Source organism: Beta vulgaris, chromosome 2 (genome assembly GCF_026745355.1).
Source record: "Beta vulgaris subsp. vulgaris cultivar EL10 chromosome 2, EL10.2, whole genome shotgun sequence".
Taxonomy (NCBI): domain Eukaryota; kingdom Viridiplantae; phylum Streptophyta; class Magnoliopsida; order Caryophyllales; family Amaranthaceae; genus Beta; species Beta vulgaris.
In genome coordinates this window covers 1581418-1603080 of record NC_079203.1, presented here as the reverse complement: position 1 = coordinate 1603080, position 21663 = coordinate 1581418, and the positions used below count along the sequence as shown (strand labels likewise).

The window sequence follows — 21663 nt, the reverse complement described above, 5'->3', positions numbered from 1 at the left end:
CTAAACAGACACCGTGCACTTGCGGTATATTTTAAAACACATCAAGTTTTTGGCGCCGTTGCCGGGGAGACGGCTAGTTTCTATAGCTTTCTGATTAATTATTTGACTATTTCTGCTGTCTCATTGGAACTTCAAGTTCCAATTGAGGCCATCTCACTGCACATTTTTCTTTGTTTCTTTTATGCCCAGGTCTAAAAGAACAGGTTCTCCAGTTCAGACTGATCCTGATCTTGAGAAAACCATCCGGCAGCTCAAGAAGACACAAAAGAAGAAAAAGCAGTCTGCTAATCAGAAAAAAGCCACGGAAGAACCAACTGAACCAATTATGCCTCCTAAGTCGCTGAAGTCTTATGGGGTACCTTCTCCTGGCAATGTTCCCACAGGCCCTACTATGCCTGATATACAAGCAGTCAACTTCGAAATCAAGCCTGGCCTCATCAACATGATCCAGCAGAATCAGTTTGGTGGCATCCATCTGAAGACCCTGCAAATCATTTACAACGGTTTCAACAGCTTTGTCGTACCGTTAAGCACCAAGGGGTCACTCCTGATCAGTTGAAGGTCATGGTCTTTGAATTTTCACTAAAGGACAAGGCACAGAAGTGGCTGAATGATGTTAATGAAACTGAGTGGAGTGCTATATCTGAAGCATTCCTGAAAGAGTACTACCCTCCCACCAAAACTGCAGAAATAAGACACAAGCTTGCCACCTTCCAACAAGAACCCGATGAAACACTGAAGGAAGCATGGAATAGATTCAAGGATCTGCAGAGAGAATGCCCACACCACAATCTGGATAAGTGGTTCATCACCCAAGCATTCTACAATGGTCTACAACCCATATCAAGAGTACAGTTGATTCATCTGCAGGGGGAGTCTTCTTAGATAAGGAGGTGGATGAAGGGTATAATTTTCTGGCCAACTTAGCAGAGAATGATCATAGTTCTTCCAGGACTATATAAAGAAAAAGTTGGATGTTGATGCATATGCCTTGTTGTCTTCACAAGTAGCCCAGTTGAGCATGAAGATGGACTCACTGAAATCTTTGCAGTCTATATTCCTCCTATGAGTATTAATGCAATGTCTTCCATGGCTCCTATTACTTCTTCCTTTTGTGAAGTGTGTGGTGTTCAAGGCCACTTTGGTCATGATTGTTGCTACAATCAACCTGATCCGAATCAAATGGCGCATGCAAATGTTTTTCAGCAAAGACCTCCACACAACCCATACTCTAACACACACAACCCAGGTTGGAGAGAATATCCTAATTTTTCCTACAAGAACAACAATGTTCAAAATCCTCAACCTCCACCACAATCTTCCTACCAACCACCACATCAAAACCACCACAACATGCTGCTAGACAACCATATTATCAAGGGGCTCCTCAAAACCCCCTCCTGGTTTCAATAGGCCTTCACCCCAAGGCTATCAGCAGAAACTCCTCATAATACCAGCTCTCAAGAGCCTACTATGTCTGATCTAATGAAAATGATGGTTTCTATGCAGAAAAATCATGAGGAGAGCATCAAGGAGCTGGAAGAACACCACCAAGCATTTGGAGACTCAACTTGCTCAGGTGGCGGAAAATAATGCACAGAGGCAACCAGGTCATCTGCCGGGACAACCCATCCCAAAGGAGACTGTCAATGCCGTTACACTTCGTAGCGGCACTGTTTATGATGCTCCTCCCATGCCCATTGATGATGATGCTCCTAGCAAGGAGAAAGAAGTGGTAGAGGAAGAAGCGGAGAAGAATTCGATGTCTGAGGTCGAACTAGCTAAGGAAGATCAGACAGGAAAGCGGAGGGAAAAGGTTTCTGAAACGCCTATTACACCAAGGCTACCTTTTCCCCATAGGATGCAGAAGTCGAAGGTCGATCAACAACTTGGTAAGTTCTTGACTATGGTCAAGAACCTTGAGGTAACAATTCCTTTTACTGAACTTATTTCTCAAGTGCCTGTTTATGCTAAGTTTTTGAAAGACATGATTACTAAAAAGAAAGACTTTGGTGGGGTAGATCGAGTCGCTCTAACTGAAGATGTAGTGCTGTTTTACAAAATAGAACCCCACCTAAGTTGAAGGATCCTGGTAGTTTTTCCATCCCTTGCCATGTAGGTGCGTTATTTATAGATAAGGCATTGTGTGATTTAGGTGCTTCTGTGTCTGTCATGCCTTTATCTGTTTATAAGAAACTGAATATGGGAGCACTTAAGTGCACTCAAATTACTTTGCAAATGGCCGATCGTTCTATAAAATACCCTCTAGGTGTTTTAGAAGACGTCCCTGTTAGGGTGGGAAAGTTTTATATTCCTGTTGATTTTGTGGTGCTTGATATGGAGGAGGATGCCCAAATTCCTATTATTCTTGGTAGGCCGTTTTTGTGTACAGCTGGTGCTGTTATAGATGTCAAGTCTGGGTCTTTAACTTTGAGTGTTGGTGATGATAATGTCACTTTTAAACTAACCAATGCTGTTAAGTCTCCTATGCTTGAGCAAAATTGCTGCAGGAGGAAAATGTTTGATGAGGGGGCACTCATTGCCAAGCCCCTCCGATTTGAGATTGAGGAGGTAATATGGTCGTGCGGGACCTTTATAAACCAGCGCTAAGCGGGAGGCAACCCGTAGTTTTTTTCTCTTATCTTTTTTTTTCTTATTATTTTTTTCATTTTTTCCCTTTTAGAGAGTGAGAGAGCGGGAGCGTACTAACGTTAATTTTTCCTCTAAGCATAGTCCTATAGTTCATCTTGCGGCACTGAGGACATTGCCACGTTCAGCTTGGGGGAGGATTTTTGTATGTATTTTCTCTCTTTACTACCTTTTAGTGTAGATCTTTTGCTTTCTTAGGCCAGATTTATTTGCTTTCAGAAAAAAAAAAAAATATTGCTGAAAAAAATACGAAAAATACGATTTGAAAGTATATTTGGGCTCTTTTTCTGGATAGTTGGGCACTTGAGATTGTGATGCTGGAATGTGAACTCTAAATGCCTTGACCCTTAATGAGTTTTGATAATAAAGCGCTTATCTTGACTGCATACTTGAATTGGTTAGACTGTGAGGATTCATTCTTGCCAATGGATTCATTTCTATATCCATTCTGTTTTCTTGTGTGTTAGTTCCTCATTAGCTGACTGATCTTGACTTTGACATCGTACGCATTGATATCTGATGGCTTGTGGCAATTGTTGTGATAGAGGCGTTCTTTTGTCTGCTTCTTGAGCCTTAAAGTGATTTTTGTGATATACTTTTATCCTCCTTAGCCCCGCTGAGCCTAATGACTATTTCAGGTTACTAAACCTCATTACATGCCCATGGCCTTTATTTTGATATTAATCCCAAGCCTAGCTTGGGGGAGCATATGTTTGAGTTAGTATCTGAGATAGTTTTTATGAGTTACTTTGGATGGAGATGATTGTATTAAGGTACAAAAGTTGAGAAAAAGAAAAGAATGAGGTGAAATACATGTGATTATGGGATTGAGAAAAAATGCAAAGAGAAAGAAAAAGAAAGATTGAAAAAGAAGAAACGAACAAAAAAAGTCAAAAATTCTTTCTTTTACAAGTGCTTGCAAAGAACAAAATTCATCACACTGCTTCAAGGATGAGTTTATTGAAAATTTTGTAATTTATAAAATTGGGACACTGTTATTGGCTATATTCAGGTTGATACTTCTAGTAACTTGTGCTTCCCTATTCTTGGTTTTTCCACCACATTTCCCATACATAATCCATACCCATACCTAAGCCCCATTACAACCCTGAAAAAGTCCTCTTGAGCTTGCGCTTACATTGTCTATCGGATTGATGTGGTCAGTTTGTCAAGGTTAAAGAGTACGTTCGCTACTTGAGTCGACATGATTAGGTTGAGTGACATTATCACCTTTCTAAACACATGAGAGTGTGAGTGGGAAGGGTTATTATGGTTGGGATGGTGAGTGATCGGGCACATCTTTTGCCTGCCACAAAAATGTTGAGAGGAGTGACACCCCAGTGAGTGCCTTTTCGAGATTTGTATGTCATATAAGGCAGCTGCATTGGATTGGTTATTTGGGCGATTGGTAAATAGAGTAATCTGAACAGTTGAACTTAATTGTGCCTGCTTGAATGATTTATGAGCTTTACAAAAAAAATTTGATCTCTGTTTTCATATATAAAGGGGTGAATCAATCATATTCATGTTCATGTCTTGTTTGCTTGCGGACAAGCAAAGGTTTAACTTGGGGGAGTTTGATATGTCACATTTATATATAGTTTTTAGATGCATTTTGATTGCATTTAGAACTCCTTTTAGAGCATTTAGGTGTATAATGGAATGAATTACGTAAGTTGTGCTCTACTACTCCCCGTTTGCGTGTTTTGATCATTTTCAGGTTACTTTGATGCAAATTGATTATGATTACCTAAGATCAAGCCTATTAATCATTGAAGATGAAGATATCTTGCACAAGGATCACAATGCATCATTTCGGGACAATTTCGAGTTAGAATGAAGCAAAGAGTTGGTGAAAGAAGTGTCAAAACTAACACCTATCACTATTTTGGCCATAACTTTTGATATACAATGATAATCAAGAAATTCCAGTTGGGTTGGAAACTAGACTTCAAGGGCTTTCCAATGATAGGTCACACGCCCCAATCCGACATCTGGTTTGAGAGATACAGCCTTCACAAGTTGACGCAAAATCACTGTTTCTCCGCCCGGTCGACCGGGCGGTTTTGCCCGACCGGGCGAAACTATTTTTCACCAAAATTAAGGAATTTAGCCCGGTCAACCGGGCGACCAAATGGGAAAATTGCTTACGCGCCCGACCGGCGGGTTCGCCCTGACCGGGCGGATTTGCTTTTTTGTCGTAAGTTGTGAATCATCGTCGCCCGACCGGGCGGATTTCGCCCGGTCGACCGGGCGGTTTCTCGGGACGCGTTTTTTCGGGTTTTTTAGCTGGTTTTGTAAGAAGTATAAATAGGTTTTTTTATATTTTCGAGGAGATCTATCTCATTTTCTACGTTTTTTAGGGCCAAACACTTAGTTTATTCTCTCTACTTTTGTTGAACTTTTACATTGGAAGATTATATAGATCGTCGATTTCCTTTTCCATCATTCTTCAATCATTTGGTATTCTTCTCTACTTAGTTTATTTTATGAATTCTTTTACTTTGATTATGTTTATTGTGTTTAATATCATCATGAGTGAGTAGTCTATTTCTAGGGTTTAGAGAGGGAAGCCATGTTTATACCTTTTTGATTGTGTTTGATGTTCTTCAATAATTGGATTGAATTAGAATAATTCCTATTGATTTGTTATACTTGTTTAATTCATGTAATTGCGCAATATCATGAGTTATGTTTAGCTAATAAGAATTAGAATCGAAAGATCATATTCATTAGAGGCTTATTACAATAGGTAGATTTGATTATGTTGAGCGACCGTACTGGCATATGTTAATCTAGGAGTTGTTAATGCCTGACCAAGGATTAACGAAATACTTCATTTATTTGAACCTCAATCCAAGTGTTGTTGAACTATATTATATTGATTAAACTGGTATAAGCATGGTGGACCGATCGATTGCCCTAGGTTTTTAATTATTTGATAAATTTCCATTTTTCTGCGTTCTAGTTTGTTCTAGTTTAGTTATTAATTCCTCAATTATTTTTCCTCTCTGGAAGTAGTTAGATAATTGAACTTAAATCTGTAGAACTCCTCTCCCTGTGGATCGACCCGTATTTGCAGTTTCTGCCAAACAGACACCGTGCACTTGCGGTATATTTTAAAACCCATCAATTGCTCGTGGACATTAACCGGGTATGCGCAGGTCGTATTTGGGCTTCATGCATGCTTGGGTAAAGTCTAGTGTACTCGGGTTGAATTACTAATGACCTTAGTTCGATCATTGTGAAACATCGGGTCGATTCGCTATTGAACGACAATCCAACTTCGGCTAAGTCTTGGTCGGGTCATTTGATTTTGTTATGAATTTTGTAAACGAATCATATTATTAAAAGTATTAAGATCAACATATATACATATGTGTGTGTGCGCGATAAATATATGAATGATAACGAAAAACTAATAAAAAAAAAACTATATATTGTTATCGTGATGTTTAATGTATTCTCTTAGTCAACTCTTATTTCGATTAATCAACTGCGTAAAACCATTCTAATGAGTAAAGGAGTAGAACGACACTTCATGTTCTAATATTATATATATAACCAAATAATAACGAGTAGACGACCAATTTCAAGATCGATTTAATGAAATGGTTTATAATCATAAGCATTATGATTGACATATAAGTCTATAAATAGCTATGATGATAATGAGGATAATGAAAATAATAAACATAAAGCAACGATGTTAATAATAATAATAACAGTAATAGTAACAATGCTAACAATAGCAATAGTAATAGAAATAAGAACAGTATGATTATTAACAATAACAATATAAATACTAATAGTAATATAGTAGCAACAATGTTAATAATAGCAATAACAAACATAACGTGGTATATATGCATTATGTTGTGACTATATATGATAAAAAATAAACAAACGATTTTATCAATGTATTTAATCATTATAGTATAAATTTGGTATTAAAATCATTAAAAAACCAATCTAATACTCTATTGATTATAAATTAGTATAATGACTCTTGATATGTTATAATACTATAACAAATGACAATCATATGTATATAACTACGATTCATATGAGGCCTAAATTATTATAACGAGGGTTCATATGTTCTACAATAACAATAAACATAACAACAATCTATATGAACGAGTAAAGTTACTACACTAAGACTTAGATTATTGGCTAATAACTTATGCATTTATGTGTTATTCCAACAGAGTATATAATTGAACAATATATGTAAAGTCACTAATGATCAATCATCAAATGATTAAGTCAAATCAATTTGTGTGCACATTCGGTTACAAGTTTATCTTACTAAAATCCCAACCTTTTTTATTCTTTCTAAACTAACTTCTTGAAAATCAAAATCAGAAGTTAATTGTTAACAAGGTTAATCTACCATAAGCCAATAAGTTAATACGTACTTACTACATACTAACCCGTTAACAACCATATAGTAACTTTAGAACTTAGTAAGTTACTCAATTAGATCGATTAACTTAATAATTCACTAGCTTGTTAATTGTTACTAACTACAAAAATACTAATTAATTGATAATTGATAAAGTGATAACATATTAGTGATATTACAAAGTTAGTACAATAACAAGTATCAACAATAAGACATAAGTCATCCCCTCAAAAAAAAAAACAATAAGACATAAGTCAAATTGTAAATGCAATTATTAAGACATTAAGTCCTAAATCATAATATCGGGCCATCGCCGTATAAGAAAATAGATTTTGGGTGACAAAATTGAAACTTAAAGGCGACAAAACAAAATGTTATGGCCCATAGTTGAAAACAAGGGCAATGGCTGAATTTGTAGTCCTTAGTGTAAATTATGGGCGACTAAATTCATTGTTGTTGCCCAAATTCATATATGGGCAACGAGATCAGTTTTGGGTTGCCCATTACCAAGATTAGGCGACATAACTTTATATTTCGTTGCCCTTATTTAGTAAATTGGCCAATTCAAATAATATTTCGTTGCACAAACACGAAGGAAAATCGAGAAAAAAGAACCCGCTAATATATTCCCTCGATATCACTTTCTTTGTATTTCACTTGTTCAAGACTTCAACTACTCATCTCACAGACTCACACCCTCTTCGGTCCGCCAAACTCTCTCTTCTTTTCCGATGATCTGCTGCTGCTTCCGGCGACTTGGTGCTGCTTCCGGCGAGATTGTAACGGTTTTCAGGTGACGTTTCTTTAGTTAATTATGATGGAAAATTGGATTTGTGGATCATTCGATTGATGAGTAATGAGGTTGGGTTGGGTTCGTAGCTGTGTTGAAAAAGGTTGGGGCTTCTCTATTAGATTAGAATTGGGTCTGGCTGGTCTAACTTTAATGTTAAAGTTAGGCAGTCTTTCTAGATAATTTGTGGTTGTCCAAAACTCGCCATATTTAAGTTGCATGTGGCCTGATTTTTATGCCCAAAAATTGGGTCGGATCGAGTATGAACCACGGGCCAAAAAATCGTGCCCAAAACCCGCCCAATTTTGACCCGGACCAGGTAGCCCACGAGTTTTTTTGCCCAAAACCCTCCCATATTTAAGTTGCCTATGACACAGTTTTATTGCCCAAAAGTCGGATCGAGCCGGGACAAAACCAGTGGCCAAAAATCATGCCAAAAACCCACCCTGAATTCGGGTCAGGTTGGGCCGATGTTGATCACTCCTGTGTAATTGGAGTCCTATCATATAACAATGTCCTATTTGGTTTACCTGCCATTTACAAAATGTTGCAAATATTAAAAAGTGACTTGAGGATGTATATTTTTATTTGTTTATTTTTGTTGAGGTGAAGTGAAGAGAACTTTTATTTACAAGGTATGAATTTGTAATCGTTGTTGACTTTAGCCTTTAATCCTATACAAAGCTGACATACAGAGTGCATAGAGACATCTGCCATCTGAAAAGAAAGAGAGACGATGGAATCATTCGATGTAAGACATTTATCTTTGGATCTTGAGAAGAAACTACTTGATGAAGGAGATGCCATCGCGCGGTCCTTGGGTGGGATGGAAACACTGAATAAGCTTACAAGGACTCTTGGTGGCATCACAGAGAAGCTTGCTCGTGCAGAAGATGTGCTAGAAGTTCGAGGTGGAGTTCTCAACCAAAAATGGAAGAATAAACTTATACATTGGCTCTGTCGTCTGGAGTTCCTCATTGAGGAGATTAAGGCCTTTCTTCAAGGTAAGTTGCCTAAACCACTTATTAATTCATTTCTGGGCTCAACAGTTGACTTCAAAGACGAGGCTAAGGCTATTTCAGATGGGTTGTCTTCTTCAATGAAAGACAATGTTGCAGAGGATTTAGTTGTTGTATCTGAAGTTTTCATTGGTAGACAGAATGAATTAGATGCTGTTAAAAAGATGCTTTTTGATTCAAACAATCATCTTTCAGTTATTCCAATTGTTGGTGTGAATGGAATAGGGAAAACTGCTTTTACCCGGCTTTTATATAAGGATGATAAAGTTATTAGTCATTTTAAGGTGAGACATTGGGTATCTATGTCTGGAATCAGTAGGCCTCGCCAGATATTAGAGAAAATCCTTAAGTTGAATTCTGCAAGTCGTGACCTTTTAAGCCAATTTCATTCTCGAGTAGATAGCAGATGTTGCTTACTTGTCTTAGACGGCGTAACTCAGGCTGGCATTGGATCTTTTCTGAATGAAATGCTGTGTAATGTTGAACGCGGGAGCAAAGTAATTGTGACTGCGTCCAATGAACAAGTGTCAGACAACTTGAGGCCCCTGCCAATCGTCGTAGGGGCACCATATATATTAGAGGGCCTATCAGGGACCGACTCCAAGGCTTTGGTGGAACGTGCTGTGACATGTGATCTACCAGACATCGGGTTGGAGATTTGTAACAAGTGCGGTAATGTCCCACGTGCCATATGGACCTTAGCTGCCTTGCTTACCCCTGCTTGTACTTTGGATAAATGGAAGTCTTTTCAAGATGTTGTACTGACAAGTGTGGAGTATCCTGTGAGAACTATTCTGTTGAAGTTAAACTTGGATTCCTACAAACAACTTTCACCTTCAATAAGGCAATGTTTCAATTATTGTTCCTTGTTTCCCAAGGATTATATATTTAGTAAGACTGAGTTGATTCATCTTTGGATGGCGCAAGGCTTCACTAAGTCATCAGCTCAAGAAAAGAGGTCACAGGAGCTAATTGGTGATGAATGTTTCAGGGAATTACAGAATTGGGAATGCTTCAATGAAGATGGTGCAAGTGAAGGTAATGGCGCTGCTGTCAGCTTCAGAATGCACCATCTGGCAAAAGAGTTTGTGAAACATGCAGCAAAAGATCATTATTATTTGGGGGATAATTCTTCTGATGTAGTCAGTACCGACATTATTCGGCATGTGAGTTTTGTTGTTGACTCTTCATGGGAGGATCCTCAATGGCTGTCTCGTGCCAAGAATTTGCAGTCTCTTCTGCTTTTTCCAAGCAAATCATGTGATGAGTACATCAGTTTACCGAATATCACCGAGATCTTGTCAAATATTGAAGGCTTGCGCTCATTGGATTTGGCAACAGTAAATTGTGAAGGCCTTCAAGACATCTTTAGGATTCTCAAGCATTTGAGGTACCTCAGACTTGGTGTATCTTCCCATTCTCTTTCAGAATCCATCACAACACTGGAGTACTTGCAAACCTTGGATCTTCGATACTCTGGTGTTAGGTATTTGCCGAGCGATTTTTACAAATTGGCTAATTTGAGACACTTGTATACTGGAGATAGAATGATTGATTTGCCACCTAGGTTTGGCAAATTGACTTCCCTTCGAACTTTAGATGTGTTTATAGTAGGAGAAAACAATGGGTCCGATGCTCTTGCTCATTTAAGTGGTGTTGGTGCTGCTGGGAAGCTGAAAATACGCTATGAGAGAGGTTATGGGAAACACAAATTTGAAGCGACAGCAGGGATTTTGAAGGATACTGACCTCAGTGACTTGTGGTTAACATGGTCATCTTGGGATGGAGAATTGAGCGTTGATGTTAAGCCTGAGAAAGATGATACACCGTTACAATGTCTGCAGCCTCCTCCAACTCTTGAGAGCCTAACAGTCTGGCATTGGAGGGGAATGACTTTCCCACAGTGGGGTATGGATGTTTCCCCTAGCCTGCTCCCCCATCTTGCGTCTATAGATATTGTGGGCTGTAGTAATTGCCAATGTCTCCCTGCTTTCAGTGCACTACCTTGTCTCAGGTCTCTTAAGCTTCGTGGACTTAATGCCTTGAAGTACATAGAGAATGTCGATAAAGGTAACACGATATCTGCTGCAGTAACAGAGTACTTTCCGTCCTTGAAGTATCTGATGTTGGCTAATTTGCCAGAACTAGAGGGATGGTCAAGAGCAGATGATGATGATAGTGATCGACAGGAGCTTGGAAGAAAACAAGTTCTCTCTTGTCTTTCTGACTTAAGAATAAGCGGTTGTCCAAAGCTGATTTCTGTACCTCCAGCACAAAAACTGAAGTCGCTTGAGGCAGATAACATTCAAGCGCAGCTGTTGAAAAATATTTTGCATGCCCACGAATCACTGGCATCATCCTCCAATTCATCAGCATCTTTCAGTCTCAAGACTTTGCAAATCACCTCCATTAATGAACTAGATTCTCTCGCAATTAATCTCAGTTCCCTCGAGCACTTGATGATAAGAAGGTGCCAGCAATTGGTCAACTTGGTTGCAGAATCTACTGCTTTACTGAGGCGACTAGAAATCCATGAATGTTGCAATTTGAAAGACATATCTAGTGCATTGCAGCATCTCTCAGTCCTTGAGGAACTGGAGGTTGAGCGTTGTGATGAATTGGATTGGGGAAACAGAGTAGCTTGGCAAGGTCTCAAAAACATCCGCTCCTTGAAACTGAAAAACATGTCAAGATTGGAGTCAATTCCGGAAGGCTTTGATTGCCTATCTACACTTCAGAATCTCTCTCTCTGTTGGCTTCACAATCTGAACGACATTCCAGAGTCCATTCGGCTCCTCACCCAACTTCGTGAACTTGTCATTCAATATTGTCCTATGTTAACAGCACTTCCTGAAGGACTGGGTCTCCTCTCCACTTTGCAACAATTGGAGATTCGGCATTGTCCTAGAATGACCAATTTCATTGCTAGATTTCCAGAATCCCTCCAACGACTCCAAATTCGTGAATGTTCTAGATTGAAAGACATCTCTGGTGCATTGCAGAGTCTCTCTGTCCTGGAGGAATTGGACATTGAGCGCTGTGAGCAGTTGGATTGGCGGGATGTAAGCCAAGGCCAAGTTGATGTAGATCTCAGTTTAGAAAATGGAACAGCTTGGCAAAGCCTGAAGTGCCTCCGTTCCTTGAAATTGACAAGCATCTCAAATTTGCAAAAACTTCCAGGTAGCCTTGGATGCCTCACAATGCTTCAGAAACTCTCTCTTTGTTCACTTTATAATTTCAAGTCGTTACCAGACTGGATCATGGACCTCACTCAGCTTCGCCATCTTGCCATTTGGTGTTGTCCTCAATTAATGGAGCTTCCTGCAGCATTTGATAGACTCTCAAATTTAAAACAACTCGAGATTGGAGAATGTTCAGAACTGGTGAAAAAATGTCAGAAGCCAGATGGACAATATTGGCCCCTTATTCAACATGTTCCTCACATACAACTTGAGTGAATTACTTTCATGTAAGTCTTCTTTTCAACATGTGCTATGACAAGCTCAAAAACCTTTATTAAAGTCTGCTGTTTCTGTGTGTTTTGTGCAGGAGGGATCAAGACATTTTTACCCCCAGTTCAACCTATCAGTTTGACCTGAACTTGGTCCTTCTCTAAGCTTAATCATGGTATGCTCTCAACAGAATCTGGTCACTGAGGTATCATTTGAAAGACCAAAATGGTTATGTTAATTTTCATTCATATAATTACACAGACTGTTCAGCTGCTATAGTGTTACATATCAATTGAAGTCAGTGATTAGTAAAGGGAGCTTGTGACAAAATTTAGCTGGATTGATCTGTAGAAGAACCTGTTGGCACCTGCTCGACTATCTGGGGTTCCTTCTGATTTCCCCACGTACAACTGCACCTCTGCAGATTTGCTGACTTTCATGGTTGAGAAATGATCATGTGAGACAAAGATACCAACTAGTGGTGGACACCAAGAAGCAATTCATACCTACAAGTTTGCCTCACTCCGTGGATACTTCTATCTCCTTTCTTTTATTAATTTTGATAATATTTTGGTTTCTTAATTACAGTTATTTTTCAGTTTTAGTATATAACTAATATGGTTACAAGTTAATCCTTTCAATGAAGCGAGTTTTGTCAAGTTGCATATAGTTTGCTTTATATTGGTTGAGTTCCCTTGTTCTTTCGGTGGGGTGGCCGATGGGGTGGGGAGGAGGCTAATGTTGGATGCTGAGTACTTATGGCGCGTGTGCTCTATAACACAAGACATCTCTAGTGGTTCCTTTTCTCCATTTTTTTTTGCTACTTCCTCTCTGTAATCTGCAAAAAGCCAAAGCAAATAACCAAATAACTTGTTTGATTGAATATGTCGAATTCAAGCTACTTGTTCAGGCATTGTTCTAGGTTCCCTGCTGCTTTAAGCTATGTCTACCACCTTATGCACACACACCTTCATATAGTATATAAGCTTTGGACTTATGGTGCTAATGGCAAGCTGTAATGACTTAAATATACATCATAATTCATTGTTCTATTCTGTTTATACAACAAAATGAACAGCATTCTGATTTCCTTTCCAGAACAAGAGAAAATTATTGGCCATAAAAATGGATGAGCACCGAGCGAACGACGCTCATTCATTGGCCTCTGGAGTGAGCTACATCTAATAGCCTGCAATGTATTGTTAATTGAAGTTCTCGTGAGCAAATCCTCTTGTACACAAACGGGTGATTCTTTCGTAGGAATGAAGATGTGCTTAGCTTCCTGAGTGTATCTGCTACTAACTTTAAAGGCAGTTACTGTACTTAGCTTCACTTGCATTTTAGTAAGATTTTTTTTTGGTGAAAAGTGAAAATGCATTACTTAAAGGTCAATTTGTTAAAAAAAAAAAGCTTTTTAAAAGTTCAATTTTACGAGAAAAAACCTTTTAAACATTCTTTGCAAAAAAAAAAAAAAACCACAAACTTGATTTTTTTCTTCCAAGATGAAACTTATTCCCATCTTCATTCCCTCTTACCAAACAAATTGATTATAAACACTTCAAAGCCCATTAAAAGGAAATACCTCCACAAGGTTAAATTATTCAAGAATAATTGAAAGGTTGATTTGTTAAAAATTAATCGGTGAAAGGTTGTATTATTAGAATCAATTATTCTTAACAATAATAATACCCTCGAAGGTTTCGGATTACGTCATATCCTTCTACCATAAAACCACCACCACCATTATTGTTATTGTAATTGTTATTATTGTTATTATTCTTATTGTTATTATTCTTATTATTATTATTAACAATAAAAAAAATAGTAATAGTAATAGTTTTCCATTCCCTCTAATCAACCTAACTAAACAACATTTTTAATGAAAGGAAACCCTTTCCATTCCCCTTGTAATCCTTTCTCATATCCTTTCCCTTTCCATTCCCCTTGTAACCCTTTCTCATATCCTTTCCCTTTCCTCTCAGCAAACCAAACGCCCCCTTAGAAGTATTGCATGCTACTCAGGCTAAACCGGCCTGAATGTATCAGAAAAATGGCTTTCTGCACACAGAACTGATGAAAGTATATGTATATACTTGTAAGACATTCTCTCTGGAATACTGGAACTAGAGAAGATTGGCCTGAGGGAACTAACCGCAGCAGGCAGCAGCCCTTGAAAAAGGAATTTCTCATACTAATCATGTAGCAATGATTAATTGAAAGAGTGATGCTACAACGAACAGCACGGTTCACCTTAATAAAGAAATCAAGATAGATATTTGGTCCAACATTTAACAACTTAAAACCAGAAAACCAATTGTTTATGCTGAGAATTTCGCCTTTGCGATGTAATTCAATATGGGGGAAACGACAACCAGATTTATGCTAAATATGTTAGTACTCAAAATACAACAGTTGCATACTTAGACAGTTCTTTCAGAAGAGAAGGTAAATGTAAGCAAGAATAAGGGCTGTAATATTATGTCGTGAAGTGGTGTAGATGCCAAATAGAAGCCAAAACAAAGAACAACAATGACAGGCTGGAGCAAATGCAAAAACCAATATCAGATTAACTATCAGAGCAATGGCTACAGCTTTTACCGTGACAACGTAGAAAACTATCAGTTCAGCAGAAAAGAAAGATGGAAAGGGCTCGATTGGTGATGCATTTTGGATAACAGTTCTGCTGTCAATTGGGGTGATGTACTTGAAAAGCAAAAAAACCAAACAGCTGAAACTCCTGTACTTGTTGAGTTCTGGTTCATTATCAGTCTTCACCATTATGTCTGCAAAAAAATATTCCAGATTACTGAAACTCCTGTACTTCTAGAGACAGTACTACATTCAAATTTTGGTAAATTTGATGGACGAAGACTTTTCAAGAGGCACATGCAGGCTAGTAGCCACACTTCTATCCCCACCAAGCACATATTGCCCAACCAAGAGATGAGAACAAAATAAGCTCGTTAAACGATAGGGGGGTGGGGGGCTGAATCAATATCTTACATACCTCACAAGGTGCGCCCTACTGAAACATTTGACCATAAAACCTAGACTTGTGCTACATAAAAATGCAGATCCAGTTAAATATCAAAGAGGAGCAAGAAAGTAGAAAGTAACAATAACTTGCAGCCGTCCCAAACGATGAACAAGAATAAGCCATGTAGTAGATTTATTTAATAGTTACAGGAAACAAATTCATCAGGTTTCATAAACGAATTATGATCCCTAAATTAACTACATAGTCCAAACTAAAAGCAGTACAACTGAAAACATAGTCAACCTATATTCAAAATGAGAATAACGTACAATTGGTTTGTCAAAATCTTTGAAAGGTGTTCCTGAATCTGTTTCAAGAGTTTCTAAACCCGATTCCAACAGGAACAAACCTCATGAGCTTGAAAAAGAATTGTCTTCTTGCAGTGGCTCAACAGGAACAGCATATGGGGAATTCCAATCGGCATCGAAGATTTGTTGAAGTTGGGAAACTATCGAAGGGTTGTACGTGCCAAAACTGACACCAGCTGTTGTGTAGAAATAATCCCATATGAGATTGCTCGTCCCAATGTGAGCTCTGACATCACTGACTGCATATTTTCCATGATTCACCCTTGTATAGCCAGGGTAGAGGTTACCTGTTTTAGTTGCTTCGCTAAGGGCTGGTCCTGTTGAGTTGTAACCAGGCACCTCGTAGTACTTGATTTCTACTTTGCCTGAGCAGTGGTTATACTTCGATGAATGGCACAAGACATTAGTGTATAGTTCAGACTTCAAATATTGGTCTGTACTGTTTATAAAATGCGCCCATCGTGCCACAAGGATCTTTACTGTTGCCTTCTTCGAGAAGACCACCTATTTCAATGAGATGATAAAAATAAATACAAACAGATAAACATGAAAGAATGATAAATATGTAAGTTTACAGAAACATCATGTAGAGGAGTCAGCTTTAAGCATTTAATGTCATGTGATCATGTCATAAAGAGCTTGACTGTTGCTCTTAAGCAGGACCACCGACCACCGACTACAAAGAGCACAAACTTTGAGACAAACAAAATTGAGAAACAAGTAAAGATTTGTTGTCCTTTCAACAGCAAAAAAGTTGTTAGGGACTGAAAATTATAGCTAGAACATGATATAACACAAATTTACAGCTCTGGTTTGTGCTAAAAAAGAAAGGAAGAGGGAAACATCAAATAATAAAACCCACATATGCAAAGGATTGCCCACAATCTCCAAAGTCCAAGCATAAGACAATGATATACCTCTGATATAGCAGAAGAAAGAGTAGACCAGTAAATAGTTTGCTTAGTATATTGAGACTGACCGAGCCAATCCATCGTACTGATCCTAACAGTACCTCCAATTTCTACAGATGTTATAGTATCCAACCATGCTTGTTCATCCGTCTGAAACTTGTCAAAGGAGAGCTACAGCATAGAACAATCTTAATAAGGTAACTATTAACCCGCTGAAAATACACAAAACAAAAGGAAGCACCAAATTATCACATATAGGAATGTGAGGCATTTGAATACAATTTTATAGCAACGATTATTTCAAAATGGATCCAAATGCAAGACCAAACAGCTTTTTTCAGCAAAAAATAAAGAAATTTATGGATTTGGCATAGGTGCGAATGCAAAATACAAATTTCCAGTCCCTAAACTGGGAAGAAGAAAAAGGCATCAAATAATAAAGAAGAGCGCCAAGGAAGAAATGGAATAAAGAAAATTTGTCACATCCACTGGCAAGTAGTTCAACGTAACTAGTTTCAGCTTTTCCTGTAACAGTTAATGAGGCACGTCCCTACCAAGAGGGGTAGGGAGGGAGGAATCTCAACTTGCTCAGGATGAGATTTGATTCCTCAACCTTGACAATAGGAGGAGAGAACCACATCACTGCTCTTCCACTCCTTTCATTCTTGTAGTTTCAACTTGCAATGGTACAAGTTATTGTGCAATTCCATAATTTCAAGAGAAGGAAATAAAAAGGCGAGAAACCAACACCTCTAGACTCTGATAGTAGGCAAAAAGCATTTTGAAAAAATCCAACTAAAAAGCCAACAAACAGTTTCAACTTCACCCAATCACCTCAGGAGGAGCAAAAGAGAGATAACTGGAGGACTGCTGAGTAGTTAGATTTGTGCTGTATCCAGGAGTCTGAATAGGCAATTGGAACATATAGGGATCTGACAGCAAAGGATAGCCAGCTACATGCTTAACGAAGACGTAATCATGAGGAAGAGGAGACCTGCGACATCAAGATTCATAAACGTCATATTTCCTCCTTAGAAAGGGAGTACTGAAGAGGCAAATTTTGTATAAAATCTCCAGAAAATTTAGTTTCGTGATCATACTTGCATCTTTCAGCAGGAGTAACAAAATGCGACCAGCAAGGAACTGTTCTACTAAGCTGCCATTGCTGGTCCCATGTTGTTGTCGTATGTGCTGAAGCATTTAGCAAACCAAGGGTCCACAAGTTGTTATAATAAACCTCAACTTTCTTGGCGATTGTTGGACAATCAGCAATATAAATGCCAGCTTCTTTCACCTATAAGATTCAGAATCACTGTGAGCACATGTTATATGAGAAGAGAAGTAAGAAACTGACAAATTTGCAAAAGGTGGAGCATAGATTGGCAACCATGAATAAAGTTCTGATAAAACCTGAGTGAGAGATTTCCAATCATTATTGGCAGATCCAATGTAAACATCACGTTCGTCAGATATCCAAACTTTAGCATGGAGTATGCCAGATCCCCACCATTTGCCAAGTAATAATGTAACACTCTCAACATTTGGCCATCCTGTTGCAAGGTCAGATGGCTCTTTGGTATAATCAGGAGATACACCTGAATGCTGCAAAAGCCTATAGTATATCACATATAAATATAACCACACGTTAGTTTGCAATATTCTCCTAGAACGAAGAAAAGAACATAAACATATACCTAATTTTAATATTGCGGTCAGCAGCATTTTCAATAGCTTTATATACACTAACACCTTCTTGAGCTCCATATCTTTCCATATCTTCTTTTGAGTAACCATAATCCCCCGAAAGAGGATTATCAGGTCCAGCAACCAATTGCCAATATTGTGCCATAATGTCCAGCTTTTTAGTTGAATTACCGGCCAACCACCGGAAGACATCAGCTAAGAAAGTGTGTAACATTCAGTATTATTATCAAAATCAAAGGTCAGAGTGACCACGACATTCCCTAGATCAATGCAGAAAAAAGCAGAAAATGAATGCTACAGAGCTCATAAGTTCTGAAGGTGCTTCAAAAACAAAAACAAAAAAAAGCTTATGTCAAATCCCTACACAACTACACTATCAGGACTTCATTGGGGAATACCCTTGAGAATAAAGGTCTTGCATATCACCCCTTAGTATCTTTATACATAGCACTATACTTCTATCTATATTGCTAGCTATTTGCAATGTACTTCATGTAAACAAAATCAATAAATTAGATTGACAAAAAATCTAATCATTAAGATATCATGAATGCTCACGTTCCACCCCATAGCTTCACAAAACAATAACAGCCTAATTTCAGGGATCGAGAAAAAATGCAGAGAGGGAAACAAAGCAATATATCTAGCAGGCCCTTTGATCTAGCAAATAGCCTAATATGAAGTCCGCAAGCTTAGTTGACACTTGACACAACCCCTCCTCCAAAAGGCCTGGACTATGACCTAGAAATGTGCAAATTGCTATGTGGTATAATGTACACTCGTGAACTAGCTTAACAATACTAGGTAACAACTTATGTTTCCATATCTATACCATGTGCCTAGCGGATCATAAGAGAACAATTGAACATAAATAAGCCCTCAAACAAGATTAAACAGGTCATCACGACTCGAGGATGCAGTCTTACACACTGTTCTTTGTGAACTAGGACTATAATTCATATCAGATTTCCAACATTAAAAACAGTGGTAAGCATCCCATAATATATAAAAACCTTAGTTTCCTAGTTCACAAGTCTGGTCCATCTTATTTGTCATAAAACTTAATTACACTCAAAAGTAAGCTCAAAATGTTCCAACAGAAAAAAGAATTCTTCTTTTGACCCTTTTCCTCCCTTCACCTTTGCTTTTAGCCAGTTAAATAGGCTTAATCCTACTACATAGTCTAGTAATGACTACATAGTATACCCACATAAACCTCCTCTCATTTGTAAACAAATGCAACACTTTGACATGTACACTATTTACATACTAACTTTGATCATATTCATTTACTAACTTATAAAAACAAATGTCATTATGTTAGATATTGTTGGATTAGTCTCACTATTTATTTTCAACTATGAAAATTAAACATTGCATTGATTTAGTAACAGATATAGGCTAACAAAATTGACAAAATCATACTTTTAATGTACCACATCATCAAAATTACATTCAAGAATGAAAAAAAAAACAGTTAAAACAATGACTAAAAGCAATATAATTATTAGGAATATTAATTAAAAATATTACCAGTGGAAAGAACTCCAGGAACAAGGGAGAGTTCAGGCATGTCGGTGGGAATTGATTGAACAAGCCATGCCTTACATTCTTCCTTCTCCTTCGATGACAATGATGAGGAGAGAGAAAATGAAGCAAACAAGAAAACCCCAATTGAAATTACTACTAAAGATTTCATCTTTTTCATAAAAAATTTCATACCCACTTCAAATTTATGAATTTTTTCTTCTGGGTTTATCTCAGAGTAACTGGAAGTTGAGTTTTGAGGTTGAAAAATTAAATGGGTATTTCATTTTAGCTTAGATTTTGGAGGTCAAAGTAATTCTGGATATTCCTTTGTTGAATTTGAATATTTGATGACTAAAATCCCGAAAAAATCTCAATTTTAGAAGTTGACTTGTTGAAAGTTCCAATTTTCCCGGATTTTAGATTAATAGTGTGATTAGTGAGTTTCATGAAGAAGAAATGAACTAAGCTTAAATTATTGAATTATTCTGATTTGTTTCAATGAGAGAAAAAAAGAATCTGAAGTTTTGATAACAATGTAGATGTAGGTAGGAAGGCCCATATTATAGTTGAAACTTGTACCACACCAAAATTATTGGATTCGCTTTTTTTAGGCCTAGTATTTTTTTCTGATGTGTGTTAACGAGGGAAAAATCGCAATCATTGAGAGCAATTTTTGTTGAGCCCCAAAATTATTGAATACACGGCCCAAACACAAAATAAATGTTTTGCAATCAACAAGTAGTAGAGTTAAAAATCTGTTGGAAAAAGCCTCAGCGCATTTAAAGAAAGTCGAAATGGATGCAGAATAGTTTTGAGTTAATGGATATTCTGAAATAGAACGAGAAAAAATGAATTTGATTCATTCAACTTCGAAAACTTTGGAGCAATTAGAAAATTAGAAAAATAAAACAATTATTTTTACATAATAAAAAGTGATTTCCGACGATATACTTTCGATCTATATTGGTTCATTAATTTTTAAGTTTCGTTTAATTTGTGGGGTTTTAATCAATAATCATGTCCATGTACAATAAAATAAAATGATGATTACAAATGATTGTAGATATAAATGAAGTAACATTGAATGAAAGAGTTTCAAGAAATGATAAATTTTCATAAACTAAAGAGTGGAAAATAGATTTGTGCAGGAGAAAGTGTGTATCTAGTTTTATTTTTTGTAACAAGTGAAATATATTATTCATTTGGGTTGTTATTTTTTCTTGTTCGTATTTACTGTTTTTAAACTTTGACTTTTAATCTGTTTATAATATCTGTAATCTGATGGCAAGGATCATTTATATACTTCAATGAAGGTTGCGGGTTCAATATTCCTTAACATGTTTCATGTACGATCGTCTCTTTAATTTAATATTGGTAAGGATTTAGTAATGAATTATTTGATCCAATGCACGAGTTTTTTTTAAAAGTGTGATATGTGGCTTACTTATGCAACTTAAGTGTATGAACTATGAACTATAGTTAAGACTTAAGAGACAATATAAAAAAAAAAAGGAAGAAATGATAATGCAGTTTGGTGAGAAATAACGCATTGGAACATGTTATCAAAAAAGTAAAATAACTACAAGTTGTACTATAGTCAAACCGACTCAAAAGTAAGGATCATAATTCATAATCTAGACCACTCATCACGGGCACGTCATGTTGAATCGTGTCGTATCATGTCATGCCATGCTTCAGTATACAACAATACGGACTCCAAACACAAGTGCCACAACATGGCACACATAGTACCATATTGTCTCAATGTTGTGTCATTTAGTACATTTTCCTGATACTTTAATAATTGCAAACTCAATCATCTGAATGATTTAAACTAAGTTATAAAAACCAAACC

General features: G+C 37.3%; 2 protein-coding genes and 1 non-coding gene across 3 annotated transcripts; 1 reads left to right on the top strand and 2 right to left on the bottom strand.

The window, feature by feature from the left end:
- Window positions 1–687: 687 nt before the first annotated feature.
- On the bottom strand, window positions 688–794 carry LOC125495323 (small nucleolar RNA R71). The gene has a single exon (XR_007271965.1). It is a non-coding gene; the product is annotated as a small nucleolar RNA R71 (small nucleolar RNA).
- A 7789-nt stretch (window positions 795–8583) lies between these two features.
- On the top strand, window positions 8584–12962 carry LOC125495246 (putative disease resistance protein RGA4). The gene is made up of 2 exons (XM_048639901.1): window positions 8584–12335; window positions 12416–12962. The coding sequence occupies exon 1, from the start codon at window positions 8584–8586 to the stop codon at window positions 12322–12324; it is 3741 nt and encodes a 1246-aa protein (XP_048495858.1). The 3' UTR covers window positions 12325–12335; window positions 12416–12962.
- Window positions 12963–15460: 2498 nt separating this feature from the next.
- Window positions 15461–20322, bottom strand: LOC104887764 (uncharacterized). Its single transcript, XM_010672498.3, has 7 exons — window positions 19812–20322; window positions 18269–18473; window positions 17985–18186; window positions 17675–17868; window positions 17409–17568; window positions 16581–16745; window positions 15461–16167 (listed from the first exon to the last, which is right to left on the bottom strand). The coding sequence occupies exons 1-7, from the start codon at window positions 19996–19998 to the stop codon at window positions 15706–15708; spliced, it is 1575 nt and encodes a 524-aa protein (XP_010670800.2). The 5' UTR covers window positions 19999–20322; the 3' UTR covers window positions 15461–15705.
- Between the last annotated feature and the right edge of the window lie 1341 nt (window positions 20323–21663).

What these genes read in the sequence shown, in the direction of transcription:
- LOC125495246 (XM_048639901.1), top strand. Translation starts at nt 8,584, where the DNA reads ATGGAATCATTCGATGTAAGACATTTATCTTTGGATCTTGAGAAGAAA.
- LOC104887764 (XM_010672498.3), bottom strand. Translation starts at nt 19,998, where the DNA reads ATGAAATTTTTTATGAAAAAGATGAAATCTTTAGTAGTAATTTCAATT. An exon ending in TCCTGGAGTTCTTTCCACTG is followed by an intron (nt 18,474 to 19,811) that starts GTAATATTTTTA and finishes ACACTTTCTTAG; the next exon opens with CTGATGTCTTCCGGTGGTTG. An exon ending in ACTCCTGCTGAAAGATGCAA is followed by an intron (nt 17,569 to 17,674) that starts GTATGATCACGA and finishes TTGATGTCGCAG; the next exon opens with GTCTCCTCTTCCTCATGATT.